Below are 27,536 nucleotides of genomic sequence, written 5' to 3' on the forward strand. Positions count from 1 at the left end.
ACCGGGCAATAAACGTGTCATGCATATTGACGATTATCTCCACCGGCCTCTCCCATTCTCAGTGGACTTGAGCACAGACCATTAATGCGTGTGTGTGCTTCCTTCAACATGTCCGCACAAAGGTTGCTGCTGTGTTGCCTTCTTTTTAAAGGCACTCTGGCACTCTCAGGTAAGTAACAAAAAGGAAAACGCGGTCGTCGTGGAATTCAACAACGCTCTGTTTCGAATCCACCCAAGGCAACTTTTGGCACATCACCGACCTGCACTGGGACCCGTCCTACGCCCTGGGAGACGACCCTAAGAAGGTGTGCGCGTCGAGCGGTGTCCGACCCGCCACGCAGGCGGGCGCGTTCGGTGACTACGCGTGCGACTCGCCATGGAAACTCATCAACTCCTCCGTTTATGCAATGAAGAAGTTTCTACCAGACCCGGATTTCATTGTGTGGACTGGGTATGTAAAAGAGTCTTGTTCACACTATGCAGGCCCGGCCCTCACCAATCTGGCGCCCTAGGCAAGATTTTAGGTGGCGCCCCCCCACATCGGCAGTGAAGTGTATATACTCACAAGAAACCGAATAGCTTTGTCTTTGACCTTTTTTTTTTTTTTTACTTACAACTATACCTAATATATAAAGGGGTGGAAAAGTGACTATTACCTGCAGGGCAAACATTAGCTAACCAGAAGGCAATAACAATGTAAACAAAAAACACCTGCTTAAAAGATCTAATACAAATGTCCCTGAGGAATGTAAGGTGGGAGTACTGTAATTACCTAACGTTACATTATTATTGTCCATAACAATTTAGCCCCCTCCACAATATTAACCCGACGTTAAAACAGAACTAGCTATTTATTGATTAGCAATTGCCGAATCATGTAACATTACCGTATTTTCCGCACCATAAGCCGCCCTGGGTTATAAGCCGCGCCTTCAATGAACGGCATATTTCAAAACTTTGTCCACCTATAAGCCGCCCCGTGTTATAAGCCGCATCCAACTGCGCAAAAGGGAATGTCAAAAAAACAGTCAGATAGGTCAGTCAAACTTTAATAATATATTAAAAACCAGCGTGATGTGGGCGCGCATGGAGTCGTATATCAACATGGACGGAGCTGCGTGAAAAAAGCCACCCGGCCTCTTCGCGTAAACTTCCCTTAACCACTCGCTCATCTTTTCTTCATCCATCCATCCCTTCGAGTTAGCTTTTATGATGACGCCGGCTGGAAAGGTCTCTTTTGGCAAGGTCTTCCTTTTGAATATCACCATGGGTGGAAGTTTCTGGCCATTAGCATGGCAAGCTAGAACCACAGTGAAGGATGACTTCTCATTCCCTGTGGTGCGAATATTCACCGTACGTGCTCCCGTTGTATCCACAGTGCGGTTCACAGGAATATCAAAAGTCAGTGGAACCTCGTCCATGTTGATAATGTTCTCTGGCCGGATCGTTTTTTCAGCTATCTTGTTTTTACAATCTGCACGGAAAGTAGCCAGCTTTTCTTGAAAGTCTTTAGGCAGTTGCTGTGAAATAGTAGTCCGTGTGCGGATGGAGAGATTGCGTCTTTTCATGAACCGGAAACCTGTCGCTTAGTAGGAGCCATTTTGTGGTCTTTACAGATGTAAACACACAAAGGAAATGAAACGTAATATCCGCGCGCTTTTTCTTCTTCTACGCGGGCGGGTGGTTGCTTACAGTAGAAGAAGAAGCGCTTCCTCTTCTATGGGGGCGGGTGCTTACCTTGGCGGTTGCTTGCGTAGAAGAAGAAGCACTTCCTCTTCTACGGGGAAAAAAGATGGCGGCTGTTTACCGTAGTTGCGAGACCGAAACTTTATGAAAATGAATCTTAATATTAATCCATATATAAAGCACACCGGGTTATAAGCCGCACTGTCAGCTTTTGAGTAAATTTGTGGTTTTTAGGTGCGGCTAATAGTGCGGAAAATACGGTAGCTTAATGCTAAAAAGCCAGGTTACTATCACATTCTGTAACAGACAAATAATTTCATGTAGGCTAACGTTACCTACCTGCTACCTCTGTCTTTTCTCGTTTCTCCTCCTCTTCTTTTCTCTTTTTTCTTCCCTGGGCACCTGACAGTTTTGGCCGTTTTGACATCTTGTGTTGATTTTGTTGATGTGGTGACGTCCAAAAAGAGTCATGATACGGGAAGGGAGGGGGGGGTAATGTTGTAACAAATAATATTTCTATTAAATAGGCTTTACTTTGCATTTTAATTAACGTGGGATTATTTGTTGTATTTAGAAATAATAGTACCAACTTTTTTTTTTTTTTTTTTTTCTCCAACATTTGTGGCACTGGCGTGGCGCCCCCTAATGGACGGCGCCCTTAGCATTTGCCTATACGGCCTATGCCACGGGCCGGCCCTGACACTATGGATAGACTGTTGTCACTGTGGGTGTTATTACCGGTAATGGCATGGATGGGCATCAATAATACTGTACAATCGTAGTCAAAAGTTGTAAAGAACATAATGTCATGGCTGAAAGATCTCACCTTTTCTCCTCCAAACACATTGCTGGGTATTGTGGCCAAACAGTTAAGACATCACATGGACAAAGATAAGACCTTCTGGAGGAAAGTTCTGTGGTCAGATGAAACAAAAATGGAGCTGTTTGGCCACAATACCCAGCAATATGTTTGGAGGAGAAAAGGTGAGGCCTTTAATCCCAGGAACACTATGCCTACTAGAGATGCGCGGATAGGCAATTTATTTCATCCGCAACCGCGTCAGAAAGTCGTCAACCATCCGCCATCCACCCGATGTAACGTTTGATCAGAACTGCACCCGCCCGCCATCCGCCCGTTGTTATATATCTAATATTAATTAAAAAAAACAAAAAAAGGGTGAAAACTACGCAAATTGCACCTTGTGCAGACAAGATTTTTCGATCGGACACGGAGGAATTAGCGATGTAAAAGACCACGTTGGGACAAAAAAACACAAGTCTAATGCCGTTGCTAGCGATACAAGTGGAAAACTTTCAACGTTTTTCGTCGCCCAAACAGATTCTTTGGATGTGATAAATGCCGAAGTTTTATTTACGGAGGCAATAATTGAGCATGGACTTCCAATCGCACTGGCATGATCACATGGGACAGTTAAATGTTTGTAATGCAACCTTTAAAAATCATTACGCGGTGATCGCGATCCCAAAAATAAACTTTTCTTGCATGATAATGTCCAGAAAAATTCGCTTTATATTACTATAGAGTCCTTTTAACGAATGAGTTTGATGGTTTATCACAAACCTTAAATGAAAGAAGTCCTTTGTTCTCCTGCAGCATGGCCTTGCTTCGTGTTTGGTGCACAATCCTGTCGGCTGTATTTCACAGCACGACATACTGTTAAAAGTGTTTATACTGTTTATACTTTCAATTAACAAATTGAAGTCTTGTGAAAGGTTGACAGGATAACTGGCATTAACTGTCAAAATAATTTCAAACTATTGAAGTTAGCTTACAGAATAAACATGTCAATCAACCCATATGATTTTTGCTGTAATATTTTTGTTTTGAAAAGTCACTGTGACTGATAGAAAAGTGATGGTTTTAGCAACATTTTAACCTGTCTGAATGCTAATAGTCATTTTGCGTCGGGGGGCGAAGCCCTGAACCCTCCACCAGGACTTTGTCCTGGACCTACCGGGGCCTGCGGCCCCTGGACCCTGGCTACTAGGTTTTTCTGATTTAAAAGTTGGCAGGTATGGTGAGGTTATAAAGCTTTTGCCTGTTAAAGAAAGGAGACTGATCCAATGCAGCACAGACTTGCGCGTGCCACGCTGTCACGACCCAGACGCACACCAGTGCGCAATCATATGGGAGCCGCGCTGAGCGCACCTCCAAGCGCGTCTCGCTGCCGGCGACGGCCGGGTATGGGCCCACGCTCCAGCGCCATCCATTTTCTAGTTGATTCGGCAGGTGGGTTGTTACACACTCCTTAGCGGGTTCCGACTTCCATGGCCACCGTCCTGCTGTCTATATCAACCAGGGTGAGCCCCACCCCTTTCGTGAGCGCACTGCGCGCGGAGTGACCCCTGTTACGCGCCCCCGGCAACAGGGGTGGCGGGCAGGTAAGCTGCGCGGGCGGAGCGCGCGGAGTGACCCCTGTTACGAGCCCCCGGCCACGGGGGTGGCGGGCAGGTAAGCTGCTTACCGCCGGCCGCGGCGAAAGCGGACGAGGCGGGGTGTCGGTGCGGTGGGCGCGGTGGTGACCCTGGACGTGCGTCGGGCCCTTCTCGCGGATCGCCTCAGCTACGGCTCCCGGTGGGGCCCTCTCGGGGGAAGGGGCCTCGGTCCCGGACCCCGGCGAGGCGTCCCTTCTCCGCTCCGTAAAAGTGTCCATCTCTTTTCTTTTCTTTTTCTTCTGTTGTGGCATATGCTGCAGGTGCCTGCTCGTTTTTCGTATGTGGGTAACAACATTTAACTATGTATATATATTTACCAATTGGTTTAACTGCCACCCGCAAAAAACAAAACAAAAAAAAAAATATCTAATTAATCCGCCCGACCCGACCCACACGCGGATAAAATCTTATTTTTTTAAATTTCATCCGCCCGATCCGCGGATAATCCGCGGACTCCACGGTTGTGTCCGCAAACCGCGCATCTCTAATGCCTACCGTCAAGCATGGTGGTGGTAGTATTATGCTCCGGGCCTGTTTTGCTGCCAATGGAACTGCTGCTTTACAGAGAGTAAATGGGACAATGAAAAAGGAGGATTACCTCCAAATTCTTCAGGACAGGCTAAAATCATCAGCCCGGAGGTTGGGTCTTGGGCCCAGTTGGGTGTTCCAACATGACAATGACCCCAAATACACGTCAAAAGTGGTAAAGAAATGGCTAAATCAGGCTAGAATGAAGGTTTTAGAATGGCCTTCCCAAAGTCCTGACAGTGTGGACAATGCTGAAGAAACAAGTCCATGTTAGAAAACCAACACATTTAGCTGAACTGCACCAATTTTGTCAAGAGGAGTGGTCAAGTGGTCAAGCAGAAGCTTGTGGATGGCTACCAAAAGCGCCTTATTGCAGGTAAACTTGCCAAGGGACATGTAAGCAAATATTAACATTGCTGTATGTATACTTTTCACCCTCACATTTTCAGTAGAGCCATAATAAATTCATAAAAGAACCAAACTTCATGAATGAAAAGCGCGCACAGTGGCGGAGAATAAACTATGAAACCAAAAGACTATAGCAAAAAAGTACAAACGAAAAACACGCACAATGGCGGAGAACAAACTATGAAACCAAAAAAGACTATAAACATGGAACAAAAACTTACTTGGCTTGGACAAAAATAGTTGCATGAAGAATGGACATGGAAAGAATGGACAGCGCATAAATGTGGTGAGGTCGTCAGCAAGACAAACTGAAAAACACTGAACTTAAATACCGTATTTTCCGCACCATAAGGCGCCCTGGGTTATAAGCCGCGCCTTCAATGAACGGCATATTTCAAAACTTTGTCCACCTATAAGCCGCCCCGTGTTGTAAGCCGCATCTAACTGCGCTAAAGGAATGTCAAAAGAACAGTCAGATAGGTCAGTCAAACTTTAATAATATATTAAAAACCAGCGTTCTAACAACTCTGTTCACTCCCAAAATGTACGCAAATGTGCAATCACAAACATACGTATATCAACATGGACAGAGCTGCGTGAAAAAAGCCACCCGGCCTCTTCGCGTAAACTTAAACTTACCTTAACCACTCGCTCATCTTTTCTTCATCCATCCCTTCGAGTTAGCTTTTATGATGACGCCGGCTGGAAAGGTCTCTTTTGGCAAGGTCTTCCTTTTGAATATCACCATGGGTGGAAGTTTCTGGCCATTAGCATGGCAAGCTAGAACCACAGTGAAGGATGACTTCTCATTCCCTGTGGTGCGAATATTCACCGTACGTGCTCCCGTTGTATCCACAGTGCGGTTCACAGGAATATCAGTTGCTGTGAAATAGTAATCCGTGTGCGGATGGAGAGATTGCGTCTTTTCATGAACCGGATCCCTGACGCTTAGTAGGAGCCATTTTGTGGTCTTTACAGATGTAAACACACAAAGGAAATGGAACGTACGGTGATATCCGCGCGCTTTTTCTTCTTCTACGCGGGCGGGTGGTTGCTTACAGTAGAAGAAGAAGCGCTTCCTGTTCTATGGGGGCGGGTGCTTACCTTGGCGGTTGCTTGCGTAGAAGAAGAAGCGCTTCCTGTTCTACCGGGAAAAAAGATGGCGGCTGTTTACCGAAGTTGCGAGACCGAAACTTTATGAAAATGAATCTTAATATTTATCCATATAAAAAGCGCACCGGGTTATAAGGCGCACTGTCAGCTTTTGAGAAAATTTGTGGTTTTTAGGTGCGCCTTATAGTGCGGAAAATACGGTACTACAGACATGATTAACGAAAACAGGTGCGTGACTCAAGACGTGAAACAGGTGCGTGACGTGACAGGTGAAAACTAATGGGTTGCTATGGTGACAATCAAGAGTGCACAATGAGTCCAAACGTGGAACAGGTGAAACTAATGGGGTAATCATGCAAACAAGACAAGGGAGTGAAAAGCCAGAAACTAAACAAAACATGATTACACAGACATGACATCTATTCTATTCTATTAAGAGTTAAGATTTAACGACGGCGACAGTTTGACCCCGGAACGGGACAGATTGTGCTTAATTTCCGAGGTTTTTTTATTGTCATTCTTCTTTTATGATGTCTTTTATGAGCTATCAAATAGGCACGTTGTGTGCTGTCGTCGTAAAACTGCGCTAGTTTGACACCTGGGCACCTATAAATCCCCATCGGGTAAATATCAGGACAATAAAATCCCTCGCTTGTTTTCCCGCAGAGACGACACGCCGCATGTTCCTGACCGGGATCTGAGCAAAGAGGCGGTGCTGAGCATCATCAGCAACCTCACGGACGCCATAAACCAGGTCTTTCCAAGTAGGTCCGACACCAGAAAGAGGATGTGAGTCCGGTGATGTTTCAGTATGGACTCACACGTTCACTTCCGTGTAGAAACCAAAGTGTACTCGGCCCTGGGTAACCACGACTACCACCCCAAGAGCCAGCTTCCCGGAGGCCCCAGCGTCATGTACAACCAAACAGCTCTAATATGGCAGCACTGGCTGGAGCCCGAGTCCCGTGAAACGTTCCAGAAAGGTCTTTTTTTTCCTGATAAGCAGTGACTTCCTAACAGACGAATAGGATCTAACGGAGAGTTGCACGCAGGTGGCTATTACACGGAGAAGCTGCTGAATATGACAGGCTTCCGCATCTTGGTGCTCAACACAAATCTCTACTATGACCGCAACTTGCTGACCCAGAACGCCGAAGACCCCGCGGGACAGTTTAGCTGGGCGGACCGGGTCCTGGCAGAGGCGGCCGGCAACAAAGAGAAGGCAAGGAGAACGTTTTGAGTTTGTCAGAGCAAAGGTGCTTAAATCAACTACACAGGAACCATCAAAAAGTAGTACCATTCAACGGTTACCTTAAAGCAGTGGTTCTCAAACTTTTTTTTGTCATCCCCCACTTTGGACAAGGGGGAGTTTTCAAGCCCCACCTGCCCCCATCGCCCCAACAGAGCGCTAATGCCAAGCTTTAACATTTTCAAATTTATTGAACATCAAGTTGTATACATTCGAACTCAATAACATAAAATAACATTAAGTTCAATAATAAATAAAATAAATGTGCAGCTGTGGTATAACTTGCATCAAGTTCAATAATAAATAAAATAACTTCCATCAAGTTCAATAATAAATAAAACAAAAGTGTTATAACTTGCATCAAGTTCAATAATAAATCAAAAAAAGTGTTATAACTTGCATCACGTTCAATAATAAATCAAAAAAAGTGTTATAACTTGCATCACGTTCAATAATAAATCAAAAAAAGTGTTATAACTTGCATCACGTTCAATAATAAATCAAAAAAAGTGTTATAACTTGCATCACGTTCAATAATAAATCAAAAAAAGTGTTATAACTTGCATCACGTTCAATAATAAATCAAAAAAAGTGTTATAACTTGCATCACGTTCAATAATAAATCAAAAAAAGTGTTATAACTTGCATCACGTTCAATAATAAATCAAAAAAAGTGTTATAACTTGCATCACGTTCAATAATAAATCAAAAAAAGTGTTATAACTTGCATCACGTTCAATAATAAATCAAAAAAAGTGTTATAACTTGCATCACGTTCAATAATAAATCAAAAAAAGTGTTATAACTTGCATCACGTTCAATAATAAATCAAAAAAAGTGTTATAACTTGCATCACGTTCAATAATAAATCAAAAAAAGTGTTATAACTTGCATCACGTTCAATAATAAATCAAAAAAAGTGTTATAACTTGCATCACGTTCAATAATAAATCAAAAAAAGTGTTATAACTTGCATCACGTTCAATAATAAATCAAAAAAAGTGTTATGACTTGCATCAAGTTCAATAATAAATCAAATAAAAGTGTTATAACTTGCATCAAGTTCAATAATAAATCAAAAAAAGTGTTATAACTTGCATCAAGTTCAATAATAAATCAAAAAAGTGTTATAACTTGCATCAAGTTCAATAATAAATCAAAGAGTGTTATAACTTGCATCAAGTTCAATAATAAATCAAATAAAAGTGTTATAACTTGCATCAAGTTCAATAATAAATCAAAAAAAGTGTTATAACTTGCATCAAGTTCAATAATAAATCAAAAAAGTGTTATAACTTGCATCAAGTTCAATAATAAATCAAAAAGTGTTATAACTTGCATCACGTTCAATAATAAATCAAAAAAAGTGTTATAACTTGCATCAAGTTCAATAATAAATCAAATAACTTGCATCAAGTTCAATAATAAATCAAAAAAAGTGTTATAACTTGCATCAAGTTCAATAATAAATAAAACAAAAGTGTTATAACTTGCATCAAGTTCAATAATTAAAAAAAAGTGTTATAACTTGCATCAAGTTCAATAATAAATCAAATAAGTTTTATAACTTGCATCAAGTTCAATAATAAATCAAATAACTTGCATCAAGTTCAATAATAAATCAAAAAAAGTGTTATAACTTGCATCAAGTTCAATAATAAATAAAACAAAAGTGTTATAACTTGCATCAAGTTCAATAATAAATCAAATAAGTGGTATAACTTGCATCAAGTTCAATAATAAATAAAATAACTTCCATCAAGTTCAATAATAAATAAAACAAAAGTGTTATAACTTGCATCAAGTTCAATAATAAATCAAAAAAAGTGTTATAACTTGCATCACGTTCAATAATAAATAAAAAAAAGTGTTATAACTTGCATCACGTTCAATAATAAATCAAAAAAACTGTTATAACTTGCAACAAGTTCAATAATAAATCAAAAAAAGTGTTATAACTTGCATCACGTTCAATAATAAATCAAAAAAAGTGTTATGACTTGCATCAAGTTCAATAATAAATCAAATAAAAGTGTTATAACTTGCATCAAGTTCAATAATAAATCAAAAAAAGTGTTATAACTTGCATCAAGTTCAATAATAAATCAAAAAGTGTTATAACTTGCATCACGTTCAATAATAAATCAAAAAAAGTGTTATAACTTGCATCAAGTTCAATAATAAATCAAATAACTTGCATCAAGTTCAATAATAAATCAAAAAAAGTGTTATAACTTGCATCAAGTTCAATAATAAATAAAACAAAAGTGTTATAACTTGCATCAAGTTCAATGATAAAAAAAAAGTGTTATAACTTGCATCAAGTTCAATAATAAATAAAATAAGTGTTATAACTTGCATTAAGTTCAATAATAAATCAAATAACTTGCATCAAGTTCAATAATAAATCAAAAAAAGTGTTATAACTTGCATCATGTTCAATAATAAATAAAACAAAAGTGTTATAACTTGCATCAAGTTCAATAATAAATAAAACAAAAGTGTTATAACTTGCATCAAGTTCAATAATAAATCAAAAAAAGTGTTCTAACTTGCATCAAGTTCAATAATAAATAAAACAAAAGTGTTATAACTTGCATCAAGTTCAATAATAAATAAAACAAAAGTGTTATAACTTGCATCAAGTTCAATAATAAATCAAAAAAAGTGTTATAACTTGCATCAAGTTCAATAATAAATCAAAAAGTGTTATAACTTGCATCACGTTCAATAATAAATCAAAAAAAGTGTTATAACTTGCATCAAGTTCAATAATAAATCAAATAACTTGCATCAAGTTCAATAATAAATCAAAAAAAGTGTTATAACTTGCATCAAGTTCAATAATAAATAAAACAAGTGTTATAACTTGCATCAAGTTCAATAATTAAAAAAAAGTGTTATAACTTGCATCAAGTTCAATAATAAATCAAATAAGTGTTATAACTTGCATCAAGTTCAATAATAAATCAAATAACTTGCATCAAGTTCAATAATAAATCAAAAAAAGTGTTATAACTTGCATCAAGTTCAATAATAAATAAAACAAAAGTGTTATAACTTGCATCAAGTTCAATAATAAATAAAACAAAAGTGTTATAACTTGCATCAAGTTCAATAATAAATCAAAAAAAGTGTTAACTTGCATCAAGTTCAATAATAAATAAAACAAAAGTGTTATAACTTGCATCAAGTTCAATAATAAATAAAACAAAAGTGTTATAACTTGCATCAAGTTCAATAATAAATAAAACAAAAGTGTTATAACTTGCATCAAGTTCAATAATAAATCAAATAACTTGCATCAAGTTCAATAATAAATACAATAAAAGTGCCTCTTTGCAAAAAAAAAAAGGAGGAGCTATGCATTTGGCAAGACAGGGCAAGTGACAGCACTTTGCCCCAGGAGAGCCACCTTGCTTCACTGTGAAACAGCACGGCTGTATGATCAGCTCCCATTTCCTCACACAGTGCAGAGAACAGTCGCACTTTCAGTGGTCGTGTTTTGATCAAATTTACCGCGCTCACAACATGTTAAAACCTCATTGAGTTCGGGGCTGAGCTGCCTTGACGCGAGTGCTTCCCGGTGAATGACACAGTGTGTGCCCGTCACATTTTTGTTTCTCTGCAGGCGCTGGCTCTGGCTCGACGACCTTTGAGGTGCGAGTCACAAATGTATATATTTGTGTAATTGTGGTCCACACATTAGCCTGCTACCCATCCGCGCGAAAGTTTGTTCCGCTTAGCCCCGCCCCCATTAGTTACTGTTGCTATGTCTGTCAAACTGCGCTCCTACCGAGAAATATAAAGCCTACAGTAAAAATAAGTACCGGTAATTTCCATTTATTTATATAGCGGATTTCACAGACAGAATCACAAAGTGATTTACAGTGTGTATAGAAAATGAAAGCTTAGTAAAAAAAATAATCTAAGAATATAATAATTTAAAAAAATTTTTTAAAGTGAAATTTCCTCCCGTTCCTCGTGCCCCACCTGTCATGTCTCTATTCCCCACCAGTGGGGCGCGCCCCACACTTTGAGAAACGCTGCCTTAAAGGCCTACTGAAATGCTATTTTCCTATTTAAACGGGGATAGCAGGTCCATTCTATGTGTCATACTTGATCATTTCGCGATATTGCCATATTTTTACTGAAAGGATTTAGTAGAGAACATCGACGATAAAGTTCGCAACTTTTGGTCGCTGATAAAAAAAGCCTTGCCTGTACCGGAAGTAGCAGACGAGTAGCGTGACGTCACAGGTTGTGGAGCTCCTCACATCTGCACATTGTTTACAATCATGGCCACCACATCTAGGTCCGAGAGCGATTCGGACCTAGAAAGCGACAATTTCCTCATTAATTTGAGCGAGGATGAAAGATTTGTGGATGAGGAAAGTGAGAGTGAAGGACTAGAGGGCAGATAGGGAAGATGCTGTGAGAGGCGGGTGGGACCTGAATGACTAAAACAGTAAATAAACACAAGACATATATATACTCTATTAGCCACAACACGACCAGGCTTATATTTAATATGCCACAAATTAATCCCGCATAACAAACACCGTCCATATAACCCGCCAATACAACTCAAACACCTGCACAACACACTCAATCCCACAGCCCAAAGTACCGTTCACCTCCCCAAAGTTCATACAGCACATATATTTCCCCAAAGTTCCCAAAGTTACGTACGTGACATGCACATAGCGGCACGCACGTACGGGCAAGCGATCAAATGTTTGGAAGCGTACTCACGGTACCGTGTCTGCGCATCCAACTCAAAGTCCTCCTGGTAAGAGTCTCTGTTGTCCCAGTTCTCCACAGGCCAATGGTAAAGCTTGACTGTCATCTTTCGGGAATGTAAACAATGAAACACCGGCTGTGTTTGTGTTGCTGCAGTCGGCCGCAATACACCATACCTGCCAACCCTCCCGGATTTTCCGGGAGACTCCCGAAATTCAGCGCCTGTACCGAAAACCTCCCGGGACAAATTTTCTCCCGAAAATCTCCCGAAATTCAGGCGGATTTATTGTTAGGCAGTTTCATTAACGTCCTCCCAGCGCGGCGGCAACAACACACAACAACAGCAGTCACGTTTTTTGTATACCGTAAAGCAGTTCGTCTGCCGTAAACAGCAATGTTGTGACACTCTTAAACAGGACAATACTGCCATCTAGTGCATTTGATGAAAGCACTTTTGTGCGTGCCACACAGCAATGCATCATCAGAGACAGGGTGTTCAGCATGGTTAGAAAAATAGTGACAGAGAATAGAACAAGGATGGACAATTCAACCCTTAACTCAACAATGAGTAGATGAGTGTTATGTGTGTGTATATGTGTAAATAAATGAACACTGAAATTCAAGTATTTATTTTATATATATATATATATATATATATATAATAAAATAGATATATATACGTATATATATATATATATACATATAATAAAATAAATATATATATATATATATATATGTATATATATATATATATATATATATATATATGTATGTGTGGGAAAAAAATCACAAGACTATTTCATCTCTACAGGCCTGTTTCATGAGGGGGTTCCCTCAATCATCAGGAGATGATTGAGGGAACCCCCTCATGAAACAGGCCTGTAGAGATGAAATAGTCTTGTGATTTTTTTCCCACACATACATATATTGCGCTCTACTACGGTATCGAGCACTATTTTTTGGATAACCTTATTAAGACATATATATATATATATATATATATATATATATATATATATATATATACATATATATTTATATATAGCTAGAATTCACTGAACGTCAAGTATTTATTTTATATATATATATATATATAAATATATATATATATATATATATATATATATATATACATATATATATATATATATATAAATATATATATATATATATATATATATATATATATACATATATATATATACATATATATATATATATACATATATATATATATATATCTATATGAAATACTTGACTTGGTGAATTCTAGCTGTAAATATACTCCTCCCCTTTTAGCCACGCCCCCAACCACACCCCCGCCCTCCCCCCACCTCCCGAAATCGGAGGTCTCAAGGTTGGCAAGTATGCAATACACCGCTTCCCACCTACATCTTTCTTCTTTGCTGTCTCCATTGTTCATTGAACAAATTGCAAAAGATTCACCAACACAGATGTCCAGAATACTGTGGAATTTTGCGATGAAAACAGACGACTTAATAGCTGGCCACCATGCTGTCCCAAAATGTCCTCTACAATCCGTGACGTCACGCGCTGACGTCATCATACCGAGACGTTTTCAGCAGGATATTTCGCGCAAAATTTAAAATTGCACTTTAGTAAGCTAACCCGGCCCGTATTGGCATGTGTTGCAATGTTAAGATTTCATCATTGATATATAAACTATCAGACTGCGTGGTCGCTAGTAGTGGCTTTCAGTAGGCCTTTAAACTTTTATGGGGAAAAAATATGCCTCACACTGCGAAAAGTCAGTGTTCAAAAACAAGAAAAAAAATAAATAAAAATGAGGGGTATTTTAATTGAACTAAGCAAAATGATCTGCCAATAGAACAAGAACATTTGGCTTGTCAAGACTTTCCAAAACAAGTCAAATTATCAAACCTCAATGAACCCAAAAATACCTTTTAAAATAAGTAATAACAAGTGCACTACTATATGAGTACGTATTTTCTATTGTTTCATTGAAAATAAAACAGCAAAGTCCAAGTCCACCTACTCAGTGGCCCAGTGGTTAGTTCAGGGGTCGGCAACCCAAAATGTTGAAAGAGCCATATTGGAACAAAAATACAAAAACAAATCTGTCTGGAGCCGCAAAAAATTAAAAGCCATATTACATACAGATAGTGTGTCATGAGATATAAATTGAATTAAGAGGACTTAAAGGAAACTAAATGAGCTCAAATATAGCTACAAATGAGGCATAATGATGCAATATGTACATATAGCTAGCCTAAATAGCATGTTAGCATCGATTAGCTCGCAGTCATGCAGTGACCAAATATGCCAGATTAGCACTCCAGACAAGTCAATAACATCAACAAAACTCACCTTTCATGCACAACGTTAAACGTTTGGTGGACAAAATGAGACAGAAAAAGAAGTGGCATAAAACACGTCCTAGAAAGTCGCAGAAAGTTATACATGTAAACAAACGACGGTGAGTTCAAGGACCGCCAAAATTAGTAGGACAAAACGGCGCTCGCCAAATACTCGAATCAGTGAAGCATGTTTTATATAAATAGTGTGCTTTATAACAATTAGGCAGAGGTGGGTAGTAACGCGCTACATTTACTCCGTTACATCTACTTGAGTAACTTTTGGGATAAATTGTACTTCTAAGAGTAGTTTTAATGCAACATACTTTTACTTGAGTATATTTATAGAGAAGAAACGCTACTTTTACTCCGCTACTTTTATCTACATTCAGCTCGCTACTCGCTACTAATTTTGATCTATCTGTTAATGCACGCTTTGTTTGTTTTGGTCTGTCAGACAGACCTTCATAGTGCCTGCGTTTCAACAAATACAGTCACTGGTGACGTTCACTCCGTTCCACCAATCAGATGCAGTCACTGGTGACGTTGGACCAATCAAACAGAGCCAGGCGGTCACATGACCTGACTTAAACAAGTTGAAAAACTTATTGGGGTGTTACCATTTAGTGGTCAATTGTACGGAATATGTACTGTACTGTGCAATCTACTAATAAAAGTTCCAATCAATCAATCAAAAGTGTGAAGGAAAAAAAGACCCTTTTTTATTTCAACCGTACATCCCGTCAAAAGCCTAAAGACTGACTGCACAGTTCCTGTCTTCACAATAAAAGTGCCGCTCCATCGCACCTGCTCTTTCAAAATAAGAGTCTCCGAAAGCCAGCGCAAACAAGCTACGGAGTTTGCCGCCAATGTATTTCTTGTAAAGTGTATAAAAACGAATATGGAAGCTGGACAAATAAGAAGCCAAAAACCAACCACTTTCATGTGGTATTAGACCAGGGGTCGGCAACCCGCGGCTCTAGGGCCGCATGCGGCTCTTTAGCGCCGCCCTAGTGGCTCTCTGGAGCTTTTTCAAAAATGTATGAAAAATGGAAAAAGTTGAGGGGAAAAAAATATATTTTTTGTTTTAATATGGTTTCTGTAGGAGGACAAACATGACACAAACCTCCCTAATTGTTATAAAGCACACTGTTTGTATTAAACATGCTTCACTGATTAGAGTATTCGGAGAGCGCCGTTTTGTCCTACTAATTTTGGCAGTCCTTGAACTCACCTTAGTTTGTTTACATGTATATTTTTCTGCGACTTTCTAGGACGTGTTTTATGCCACTTCTTTTTCTGTCTCATTTTGTCCAAAAAACTTTTAAGGTTGTGCATGAAAGGTGAGTTTTGTTGATGTTGTTGACTTGTGTGGAGTGCTAATCAGACATATTTGGTCACTGCATGACTGCGAGCTAATCGATGCTAACATGCTATTTAGGCTAGCTATATGTACATATTGCATCATTATGCCTCATTTGTAGCTATATTTGAGCTCATTTAGTTTCCTTTAAGTCATATTAATTCAATTTATATCTCATGACACACTATCTGTATGTAATATGGCTTTTAATTTTTTGCGGCTCCAGACAGATTTGTTTTTGTATTTTTGGTCCAATAAGGCTCTTTCAACATTTTGGGTTGCCGACCCCTGTATTGGACAGAAAGGAGGACTTTTTTTCTCCTCCATTTGAAAACGTGGACGTTAAGCACTGCTGTCTGATTACAATCAATGCAAGTCATCAGAATCAGGTAATACACCAACTTATATTCTTGTCTTCATGAAAGAAAGGAATCTATATGTTAAACATGCATGTATATTCATTAAAACACCTTTAACATGTAAACAAAAACGGCAAAATAAATAAATATAAATTATATACTGTATATATCAATGTATATGTATGTATGTATATATATATATATATATATATATATATGATATGAGTGTGTATGTTACTCATCAGTTACTCAGTACTTGAGTAGTTTTTTCACAACATACTTTTTACTTTTACTCAAGTAAATATTTGGGTGACTACTCCTTACTTTTACTTGAGTAATAAATCTCTAAAGTAACAGTACTCTTACTTGAGTACAATTTCTGGCTACTCTACCCACCTCTGCAATTAGGGAGGTTTGTGTCATGTTTGTCCTCCTACAGAAACCATATTAAAACAAAAAAATATATTTTCCTCCCCTCATCTTTTTCCATTTTTCATACATTTTTTAAAAAGTTCCAGAGAGCCACTAGGGCGGCGCTAAAGAGCCGCATGCGGCTCTAGAGCCGCGGGTTGCCGACCCCTGGGTTAGAGTGTCCGCCCTGAGATCGGTAGGTTGTGAGTTCAAAACTCCGGCCGAGTCGTACCAAAGACGGTAGAGCGCCCGTGCCAGCAACTTGAGGGTTGCAGGTTCGATCCCCGCTTCCAGCCATCCTAGTCACTGCCGTTGTGTCCTTGGGCAAGACACTTTACCCACCTGCTCCCCGTGCCACCCACACTGGTTTAAATGTAACTTTTTTTTTCTTTTTTTTTTGTCCTGTCCAGCTTCTCAGGCAAATCATATAGTTGATGTAGATGCCCATGTCGGCTGTTCAGATTTACTTTACAAAAGAGAAGTGTAGGATACTTCTCTTGTTGCCTTATTTGTATTTGACTTTATTAAATGTATTTATATTATCATTTAGTGCAGCCGGGCCGGAGCAGGAGGGGATGGAAAGAGAAAAAAAAAGAAGACAGAGGGGGAAATTGTGGGGACAAGAGGGGGATTAGACAGAGAGACAAAAACAACAACAACAACAACAATAGAGCAACATCAGCAAATATGACATGTACAAATATGATGGTAAAAGTAATAGCAAATAAGCAGTTAGCGAAAAATAAAAAATAATACAGAAATGACAATGAGCATTATTACACTACAAATGGATCAATACAAATACCAATAGAAATAGCGCTATTGATAATGAACAATACCAATAATTTACCTTTATTATCAACAATACAGTTGTTTAAATGCAACAATACATATACGTAATGATAACTTGAGATACGAAAGAATGCAGAAAAATGGAGGGGGAGAAAGAGAAGCAACCGCGGCCCATTTCCCCGCATAGACCGTGTGGAGAAAGTAGGATTGTCTCGATACTAATATTTTGGTACCGGTACCAATTCTTTAAGATGTCAATAAACTTATCAATCAATCTAAACCATAATGTATTTCGATACTTTTCTGAATAAAGGGGACCACAAAATGGCATTATTGGCTTTATTTGAACAAAAAATCTGAGGGTTCATCAAACATATGTTTATTATTGCAATGTTGTCCTTAAATAAAATAGTGAACATACTAGACAACTTGTCTTTTAGTAGTAAGTAAACAAACAAAGTCTCCTAATTAGTCTGCTGACGTATGCAATATCCCCGCAATTCCACCACGGTTTGATTCCAAATAGACTTATGCAGATCCCAAATACACAACAGCCCAAAAAAATGTACCTTGAAAAAATTTTTTTACCTTGAAAATCATTTGTTTACCTTGAAAATCATTTTTAACCTTGAAAAAAAAATTTTACCTTGAAATTTTTTTTTTACCTTGAAAATCATTTTTTACCTTGAAAAAAAATGTTTACCTTGAAAATCATGTTTTAACTTAAAACATTTATTTATTTATTTTTTTTTTTTTAAACTTTAAAAAACATTTTTTAAATTTTTTTAAAAAAATGTAATTTTTAAATATTTTTTAAAAAAAATTAAAAGTTTTTTTAATTAAAAAAAAAAAATTTATAAAAAAAAAAAAATTAATTAAAAAAAAAAAAATTTTTTTAATTTTAAATATTTTTAATTTTTTTTTAAATATTTTTGACTTATGCAGATCCCAAATACACAACAGCCCAAAAAAAATTACCTTGAAAATTTTTTTTACCTTGAAAATCATTTTTTACCTTGAAAAAAAATTTTTACCTTGAAAATCATGTTTTAACTTAAAACATTTTTTTTATTTTTTTTAAACTTTTAACATTTTTTTTTACATTTTTAAAAAAAAATTTAAATTTTTTATATTTTTTTAAAAAATGTAAGTTTTAAAAAAAATTTTTTTTTAAATTAAATGTTTTTTAAAAATGTTTTTTTTATTTTTTTTATTTTAAATATTTTTAATTTAAAAAAAATATTTTTAACTTTTTAAAACTTTTTTAAAAATAGGTAAGAACAGTCGGTTGTGTACAATAGGCGCCTTTAAGAGATCAAAATAATAGTTTCATCAAAAACGGTACTATACTTTGTTTGAAAAGTACGGGGGCGGTATAGCTCGGTTGGTAGAGTGGCCGTGCCAGCAACTTGAGGGTTACAGGTTCGATCTCCGCTTCCGCCATCACTGCCGTTGTGTCCTTGGGCAAGACACTTTACCCACCTGCTCCCAGTGCCACCCACACTGCTTTAAATGTAACTTAGATATTGGGTTTCACTATGTAAAGCGCTTTGAGTCACTAGAGAAAAGCGCTATATAAATATCAATAAGGACCAAAACACTTAAAACAAGTAAAACACTCTAACATAAAATCTGCTTAGTGAGAAGAATGATCTTATCAGACAGAAAATAAGCAAATATCACCCTTATTTGAGATATTTCATCTTACTTAGATTTCAGTTTTTGCAGTGCAACACTCTTTATTTATTTAACATGAGCCTCAAAAGAAGAAGTCGTGTGCCTGCCAGACATTTCTGAGTATAACCACGAAACCCTGCAGAGCGTCTCACTTCCCCTTTCAAACAAGAATAATGTGTACAGTAAAGCCAGCCACGCCCACTATGGTTACCTTTTTTTTTTTTAACCCGCAGGTGTACGTCATAGGTCACGTGCCACCGGGCGTGTTTGAGAAGAAAAGAAACAAGCCCTGGTACCGGCCGGACTTCAACAGGCGATACGTGGAGTTGATTGGCAAGCACCACTCCGTCATCGCGGGACAGTTCTTTGGACATCATCACACAGACACCTTCCGCATGTTCTACAACTCGGAGGGTAACGTCCACGCCGCCTTTGCCATAAAAGATGGCTTTCTGATGGAGCTATAGTTAGCTATAGTGAGGTTGATGGCTGGTGAGGCACTGACTTCATCACAGTCAGATTTACAAACATATGAACCCTAAAGAGTATCTTATTCACCATTTGATTGGCAGCAGTTAACGGGTTATGTTTAAAAGCTCATACCAGCATTCTTCCCTGCTTGCCACTCAGCATCAAGGCTTGGAATTGGGGGTTAAATCACCAAAAATGATTCCCGGGCGCGGCGCCGCTGCTGCCCACTGCTCCCCTCACCTCCCAGGGGGTGATCAAGGGGATGGGTCAAATGCAGAGGACACATTTCATTACACCTAGTGTGTGTGTGACAATCATTGCTACTTTAACTTAACTTTAACTTTACACATACAAACTGTAGCACACAAAAAAGCACATTTAATAAAAAAAATGTTATTATGGTCTGACCTTTACTTATAAATGAAGTCCATGCACAGCAACTAAAGCCCTCACTTCAACTTTCCACGTGCAAGATTGAATCTATTTAAAAAAGTGTAACCGAGGGTTTATAAATGTGGCCTATACTGTATGAAACTACAAAATAACAAACACGGAGGCTCCAGTTTACACGAGGACCACTTTATTTACCTTCTTTCAAAAACTTCCGCTCCACTCCAACGTGTCATCACTTCCGCTCTTAGCGCCTTCAAAATAAGAGCTCGAGGCATATACTGTATAACAGCGCATAACAGGAACTTAACATCACAAAGAGGAAAGCCCATGAAAATAGGTTACAAAAGTTATTTAATAAGAAGCCAAAAAGTGCAAAAACAATAATGTTCGTGTTGGAGGAGTTGTGAATTAGATACACCTGCAATCTGCAGGTGTACCTAATGTTGTGGCCCTGCAGTCATTCACAATTCCTCCAACACGAACATTATTGTTTTTGCACTTTTCGGCTTCTTATGAAATAACTTTTTTAAATAGATTCAATCTTGCACGTGGAAAGTTTAAGTGTGGGCTTTAGTTGATATAACAATTCTACGGCGGGGGTGCAGGAGGCGGGGGTTACTGGAGCCTCAGCCAGTGCGTCTTTTGCAGCCGTTTTATGATCGCTCAGCACAAGAAATACGTTACACACATACAGTTGTTGGACAAAATACACTGTACATTATATACCTCAGCTAACTAAACTATGGAAATGTATAATATAATTCATATAGCAATACGGTCTCACTGCACAGCAGGCCAGCAGTTAGCCGAGTCATTGCGCAATCCATGTTGAGGCACTGAGTGACGTGCCTCAACTGGCTGCTGTTCACCGCACCGTCTTTTCTCAGTATTTGAACGGCAAATGTGAAAATTCAGCGATTTTGAATAAAAATAATCTAAAACTGGTGAAGTTAAATGGAAAATAACTTTATAGTATAATCACTGGATACATATACCGTATTTTCCGCACTATTAGCCGCACCTAAAAACCACAAATTTACTCAAAAGCTGACAGTGCGGCTTTTAACCCGGTGCGCTTTATATATGGATTAATATTACGATTCATTTTCATGAAGTTTCGATCTCGCAACTACGGTAAACAGCCGCCATCTTTTTTCCCGGTAGAACAGGAAGCGCTTCTTCTTCTACGCAAGCAACCGCCAAGGTAAGCACCCGCCCCCATAGAACAGGAAGCGCTTCTTCTTCTACTGTAAGCAACCACCCGCCCGCGTGGATGAAGAAAAAGCGCGCGGATATTACCGTACGTTTCATTTCCTGTTTACATCTGTAAAGACCACAAAATGGCTCCTACTAAGCGACAAGGATCCGGTTCATGAAAAGACGCAATCTCTCCATCCGCACACGGATTACTATTTCACAGCAACTGATATTCCTGTGAACCGCACTGTGGATACAACGGGAGCACGTACGGTGAATATTCGCACCACAGGGAATGAGAAGTCATCCTTCACTGTGGTTCTAGCTTGCCATGCTAATGGCCAGAAACTTCCACCCATGGTGATATTCAAAAGGAAGACCTTGCCAAAAGAGACCTTTCCAGCCGGCGTCATCATAAAAGCTAACTCGAAGGGATGGATGAAGAAAAGATGAGCGAGTGGTTAAGGTAAGTTTAAGTTTACGCGAAGAGGCCGGGTGGCTTTTTTCACGCAGCTCCGTCCATGTTGATATACGACTCCATGCGCGCCCACATCACGCTGGTTTTTAATATATTATTAAAGTTTGACTGACCTATTTGACTGTTTTTTTGACATTCCTTTAGCGCAGTTAGATGCGGCTTACAACACGGGGCGGCTTATAGGTGGACAAAGTTTTGAAATATGCCGTTCATTGAAGGCGCGGCTTATAACCCAGGGCGCCTTATGGCGCGGAAATTACGGTAACAATTTAATTAATTTTTTTTCTTTTTACATTTTTTTTCTTTCCATGATGGCAGGTGAGGCCCCGCCTCTCCTGCCTCTAGTAACTGCACGTCACTGCTGCAGACCTTTTAACACACACAGACAATGTTGACCCGGCTATTTTCTGCCTTTGGAGAAGCCTCTTTCATACAGGCATTTTGCAGAAGTACAGTTGTGGTCAAAATTTTACCCAGACTTGTAAAGAACATCATGTCATGGCTGTCTCGAGTTTCCAATAATTTGTACAACTCTTATTTTGTGATAGAGTTATTGGAGCACATACTTGTTGGTCACAATAAACATTCATGTGTCAAGAGTTTGTTGGTGACGAACCTCAAGATGCAGAGATGACGGCAGGCATTGAGCGAGAAAACATGATTTAATTAAACACTATGGCAAAACAAACAAACAAAAAGGTAACAACAAAAGGCGCGCACAAGGCGGAGAACAAACTTGGCTATGAACTAAAATAGCACAAAGGCTAACTGTGGACAAGAAACAAAAACACTTACTGTGACGCGAAGGAACTAGGACATGAGCAGAGTGAACAAAAGTAGACAGAGCTACAACGACAAGTATTATGACAGGTAGTAGTGACAACAAGTATTAGCGACAATGACAATAATCCAGCACTGACTGGAGGGGAAGGCAGGTTTAAATAGTAGCTGGCTGATTGACACCAGGTGTGGCCAGGTGCCAATCAGCCACAGCTGAGGGGGAGCAGCACTCAGGGAGACAATCAGGAAATGAAGACAAAATAAAAGCGCTGACAGAAAACTAAGACAAACGCAGAGGAAAAACTACAACACAGTCAAACTGTCAGGGACAAGCCTGACATCATGAAGTTTGGCTCATCTGACCACAGAACTTTCCTCCAGAAGGTCTTATCTTTGTCCAGATGAAACAAATTTGAGCTGTTTGGCCACAATACCCAGCATTATGTTTGGAGGACAAAAGGTGAGGCCTTTAATCCCAGGAACACCATACCGACCGTCAAGCATGGCGGTGGTAGTATTATGCTCCGGGCCTGTTTTTGCTGCCAATGGAACTGGTGCTTTACAGAGAGTAAATGGGACAATGAAAAAAGGAGGATTACCTCCAAATTCTTCAGGACAACCTAAAATCATCAGCCCGGAGGTTGGGTCTCGGGCGCAGTTGGGTGTTCCAACAGGACAATGACCCCAAACTACGGGTGTAACGGTAAACAAAAATTTCGGTTCGGTACGTACCTCGGTTTAGAGGTAACGGTGCGGTTCATTTTCGGTACAGTAAGAAAACAACAAAATATACATTTTTGGGTTATTTGTTTCCAAATTTTCAAAATCTTCCACCAAAAATATTTTTCTTAGTGGAATATTTGATGTGAAGTAATCGGAACCTCGGTCAATAATTCATAATAACTGTTAGGACTTGGTCCGGGGTGTGTGCTTTTCCAGGATGCAACGGAAAGTTGGCACGGGCGAGACGGGAATTAAGGTACATGATTTATTTATTAACTATAAATACAAAAAAAGGATCAAACAAAAGGCGCGCACAGTGGCGGAGAATAAACTATGAACAATTAAACAAAACTTGCAAACTATGGCTTGAATAAAGAAAACTTACTTGGCATGGACAAAAAAGGAGCAGCGTGAACATGGACATGAAACAATGGACAGAGCATAAATGTGGTGTGAGGTCGTCAGGACGAACAACAGAAAATGAATGAACTTAAATACTATGGACATGATTAGTGAAAGCAGGTGCGTGACGTGACAGGTGAAAACTAATGGTTGCTATGGTGACAAACAAGAGTGCACAATGAGTCCAAACGTGAAACAGGTGAAACTAATGGGGTAATCATGGAAACAAGACAAGGGAGTGAAAAGACAGAAACTAAAGAGTCCTATGACTAAACAAAAACATGACTTAACACAAAACATGATTACACAGACATGACAATAACATTGATTTTGATTCAATATTATGTTTTGAGCAATGACAGTTTGAAAGAAAAAAAACAGCTTTGTTTTTTTAGTCAACATTGCAATTTTTTCTAATTTACATTTCACCTTTAAGCTTTTTTATTTCACTTTTGTCATGTTTTTGTTTATTTTAATAGTATTTTTAGAATGTGCCGTGGGCCTTTAAAACATTAGCTGTGGGCCGCAAATGGCCTCCGAGGCACACTTTTGACACCCCTGCTATAGATAATAAAAAAATAAATGTGATAAATCTATGGATAAAAAGCAGAGCCTGGCGACGCATGCGCGTTTATCATAACTCTCTCTCTCTCTCTCTCTCTCTCTGTCTCTGCCCCTCACTCACCAATGCTGCTGCGTGCAATTTGTTTTGTTTTTAACCCCTTCTTAACCCCGAACGTACATTGAAAATGCACGCAACCCTAACTCAAAATGCCGGACATTTGAGGCATTTAAGAAACTCCGCCTTGACAGCTTCGCAAAAGAGGACATGTCCGGTGAAAAGAGGACGTATGGTCAGCCTATCCTAGCCTGTTAGCTGCTAGCATGCCGCGTGTTGTGCCTCGGTGTGCATTGTTTACACAACGTGCGTTACGCTACTTAATATGTCCGTGTGGAAACTCGTTCGGTACACCTCCGAACCGAACCGGAACCGAAACGGTTCAATACAAATACACGTACCGTTACACCCCTACCCCAAACACACGTCAAAAGTGGTAAAGGAATGGCTAAATCAGGCTAGAATGAAGGTTTTAGAATGGCCTTCCCAAAGTCCTGACTTAAACGTGTGGACAATGCTGAAGAAACAAGTCCTATCTAACATAATAGTGAGAGTCCAGTCCATAGTGGATCTAACATAATAGTGAGAGTCCAGTCCATAGTGGATCTAACATAATAGTGTGAGAGTCCAGTCCATAGTGGATCTAACATAATAGTGTGAGAGTCCAGTCCATAGTGGATCTAACATAATAGTGAGAGTCCAGTCCATAGTGGATCTAACATAATAAAGAGAGTCCAGTCCATAGTGGATCTAACATAATAGTGAGAGTCCAGTCCATAGTGGATCTAACATAATAGTGAGAGTCCAGTCCATAGTGGATCTAACATAATAGTGAGAGTCCAGTCCATAGTGGATCTAACATAATAGTGAGAGTCCAGTCCATAGTAGATCTAACATAATAGTGAAAGTCCAGTCCATAGTGGATCTAACATAATAGTGAGAGTCCAGTCCATAGTGGATCTAACATAATAGTGTGAGAGTCCAGTCCATAGTGGATCTAACATAATAGTGAGAGTCCAGTCCATAGTGGATCTAACATAATAGTGAGAGTCCAGTCCATAGTGGATCTAACATAATAGTGAGAGTCCAGTCCGTAGTGGATCTAACATAATAGTGAGAGTCCAGTCCGTAGTGGATCTAACATAATAGTGAGAGTCCAGTCCGTAGTGGATCTAACATAATAGTGAGAGAGTCCAGTCCATAGTGGATCCAACATAAGTCTTTAATCAATGAAATCAGATGGACACGTTTTGGGATTTTTGGTCTTGTCCAAAGTCTGCTGGTCTGCTTGTCCAAAGTCTGCTGGTCAATCTAGCAAGACAATATTAAGATTGTAGATGCAGAGTGTAAATGTGTCTCTGTACCTGCAGGTTCTCCTATCAGCACAATGTTCCTCAGCCCGGGGGTGACACCGTGGGAGACCACGCTCCCCGGAGTGAAGAACGGCGCCAACAATCCTGGCATTCGGATCTTCGAATACGACACCCAAACCCTCCTGGTCAAAGTAAGACTTGGGTCATGACTCCACAGAGACGGAAAGACCTGAACGCCATGTCTTCCACACTCAGGACGTGGTGACCTACTACCTGAACCTGAGCCACGCCAACGCCGGCTGGGATCGCTGGGAGAAGGAGTACCGCCTCACCGAGAGCTTCCACGTGGCCGACGCCTCCCCCGCCTCCATGCAGCGGCTCCTGGAGGGGATCTCCACGGACCGCTGCCGCCTGCAGAAGTACTACCATTTCAACTCGGTGAGCTACGACCTCGGCGAGTGCGACGCCGCCTGCCGCGTGGACCACGTGTGCTCGCTGCGAGAGGTCGACTACGACAGGTACGAGCGCTGCCTGGTGACGGAGGCGGCGTCTTCCGGCGGCGGCGGCGGCGGCTCGCTAGTCGTCCTCTCTGTGGCTGCAAGCATCCTGTTTGTTTTCAATCAGCAGTAGTTAGCATTTCACATGGGTGACACATGAAGAGGAATGCATGTTTTTGTTCGCTAACAACCATTTTCAACCGATGTTGCTTTTAGGACCAGTTTTTGTATGTCAACGCAAGAACCCTATTGGTTTTGGAGGATGTCATCACAAGTCATTCTCTACCAAAAATCTTCCATCAGCACCAATGTGCCATAATCAAAAGCAAGAACTGTATTGATCTTGAATAACATCCAACATTTTTTTTATTTTTAGCACTTTTTTAGTCGCATTTTTCGATTGATCTGGTAAACTTTCAGGGATAATTGCTCTTTAATGTAGCAAAAACCCTACAGAATTGAAACAATATCAAGCACCACACACCCAGTATTCCACGAACCCATTAAAGGAAAATTTGCTGAGGCCGAATCAACACGTTTTGTTAGCTTCTGATCACGACTCTCACCAATGTGTGTGTGTGTGTGTACCAGATGATGTCGTTTCGTTTTCTGTTCTTTTTTGGCTGGTTTACCAACCCCCCCATACAGCAAAAACGTCTCAACGAACATTGGACACAAATTCCTCAATCTGATTGACAAACACTTTCCCAAAGACAACACCCTAAGAAAAGTATTCAACAAGAACAACATCAAATTGAGCTACAGCTGCATGAACAATATACGACAAATCATCTCAAACCACAACAAAACAATTGCAAATGAGCCGTCGGCCCCCAGACAGAGCGACTCCAAAACCAACAAAGGATGTAACTGTCGAAAGAAACCTGATTGCCCTCTCAACGGGGGGTGCTTACAAACATCAGTTGTCTACCAATCTAAGGTAATACGCAAGGACATTAACACATCCGACACATATGTAGGATTAACCGAGGGAGAGTTCAAAACCAGATGGAACAATCACAAGGCTTCTTTCAGGAACAAAAACCTGCAAAATACCACAGAACTCAGCAAACACATTTGGGACCTCAAAGACAATAATGTTGAATATTCAATAACATGGCAAATTCTTGCATCCAGCACACCTTACAATAGTGGTAATAAAAGATGCAACCTATGCTTGAAAGAGAAACTGTTTATTATTTACCGTCCAGACCTGTCATCCCTCAACAAGCGCAGCGAAATTGTAACAACATGCCGCCATAGACGGAAACACCTCCTAGGTAACACATGAGCCAATCACCACGCCCCTAGGCCAGCCTGTACCCACCCACTCTGTGCCCTATATAAACCATGGTATGCGAATGCTCCCATTAAAATCTCCTGATGATTGAGGGTACCCCCCCTCATGAAACAGGCCTGTAGAGATGAAATAGTCTTGTGATTTTTTTTCCCCACACATACATATATATACACATATATATATATATATATATATATATATATATCAGAGCGCACTGCTCAGTATCGTGGCCACTGATTGG

The 27,536-nt window shown here is 39.5% G+C and overlaps 1 protein-coding gene across 1 annotated transcript; it reads left to right on the top strand.

Moving 5' to 3' along the window:
* Positions 1-43: 43 nt before the first annotated feature.
* smpdl3b (sphingomyelin phosphodiesterase acid like 3B) lies at positions 44-26,716 on the top strand. Its single transcript, XM_061946648.2, has 8 exons — positions 44-169; positions 238-451; positions 6,859-6,956; positions 7,032-7,175; positions 7,245-7,414; positions 19,356-19,536; positions 25,556-25,689; positions 25,754-26,716. Exons 1-8 carry the CDS (start codon positions 85-87, stop codon positions 26,126-26,128), a joined length of 1,401 nt encoding a protein of 466 aa, XP_061802632.2. The 5' UTR covers positions 44-84; the 3' UTR covers positions 26,129-26,716.
* Positions 26,717-27,536: the final 820 nt, after the last annotated feature.

The sequence above is a fragment of the Nerophis lumbriciformis genome, linkage group LG04 (genome assembly GCF_033978685.3).
Source record: "Nerophis lumbriciformis linkage group LG04, RoL_Nlum_v2.1, whole genome shotgun sequence".
Lineage (NCBI taxonomy): Eukaryota > Metazoa > Chordata > Actinopteri > Syngnathiformes > Syngnathidae > Nerophis > Nerophis lumbriciformis.

Excerpts from the sequence above, each read along its gene's own strand:
- smpdl3b (XM_061946648.2), top strand. The coding sequence starts at position 85 with ATGCGTGTGTGTGCTTCCTTCAACATGTCCGCACAAAGGTTGCTGCTG. Across the intron at positions 452-6,858 it reads GATTTCATTGTGTGGACTGG|AGACGACACGCCGCATGTTC; the intron begins GTATGTAAAAGA and ends GTTTTCCCGCAG. Across the intron at positions 25,690-25,753 it reads CCCAAACCCTCCTGGTCAAA|GACGTGGTGACCTACTACCT; the intron begins GTAAGACTTGGG and ends TTCCACACTCAG.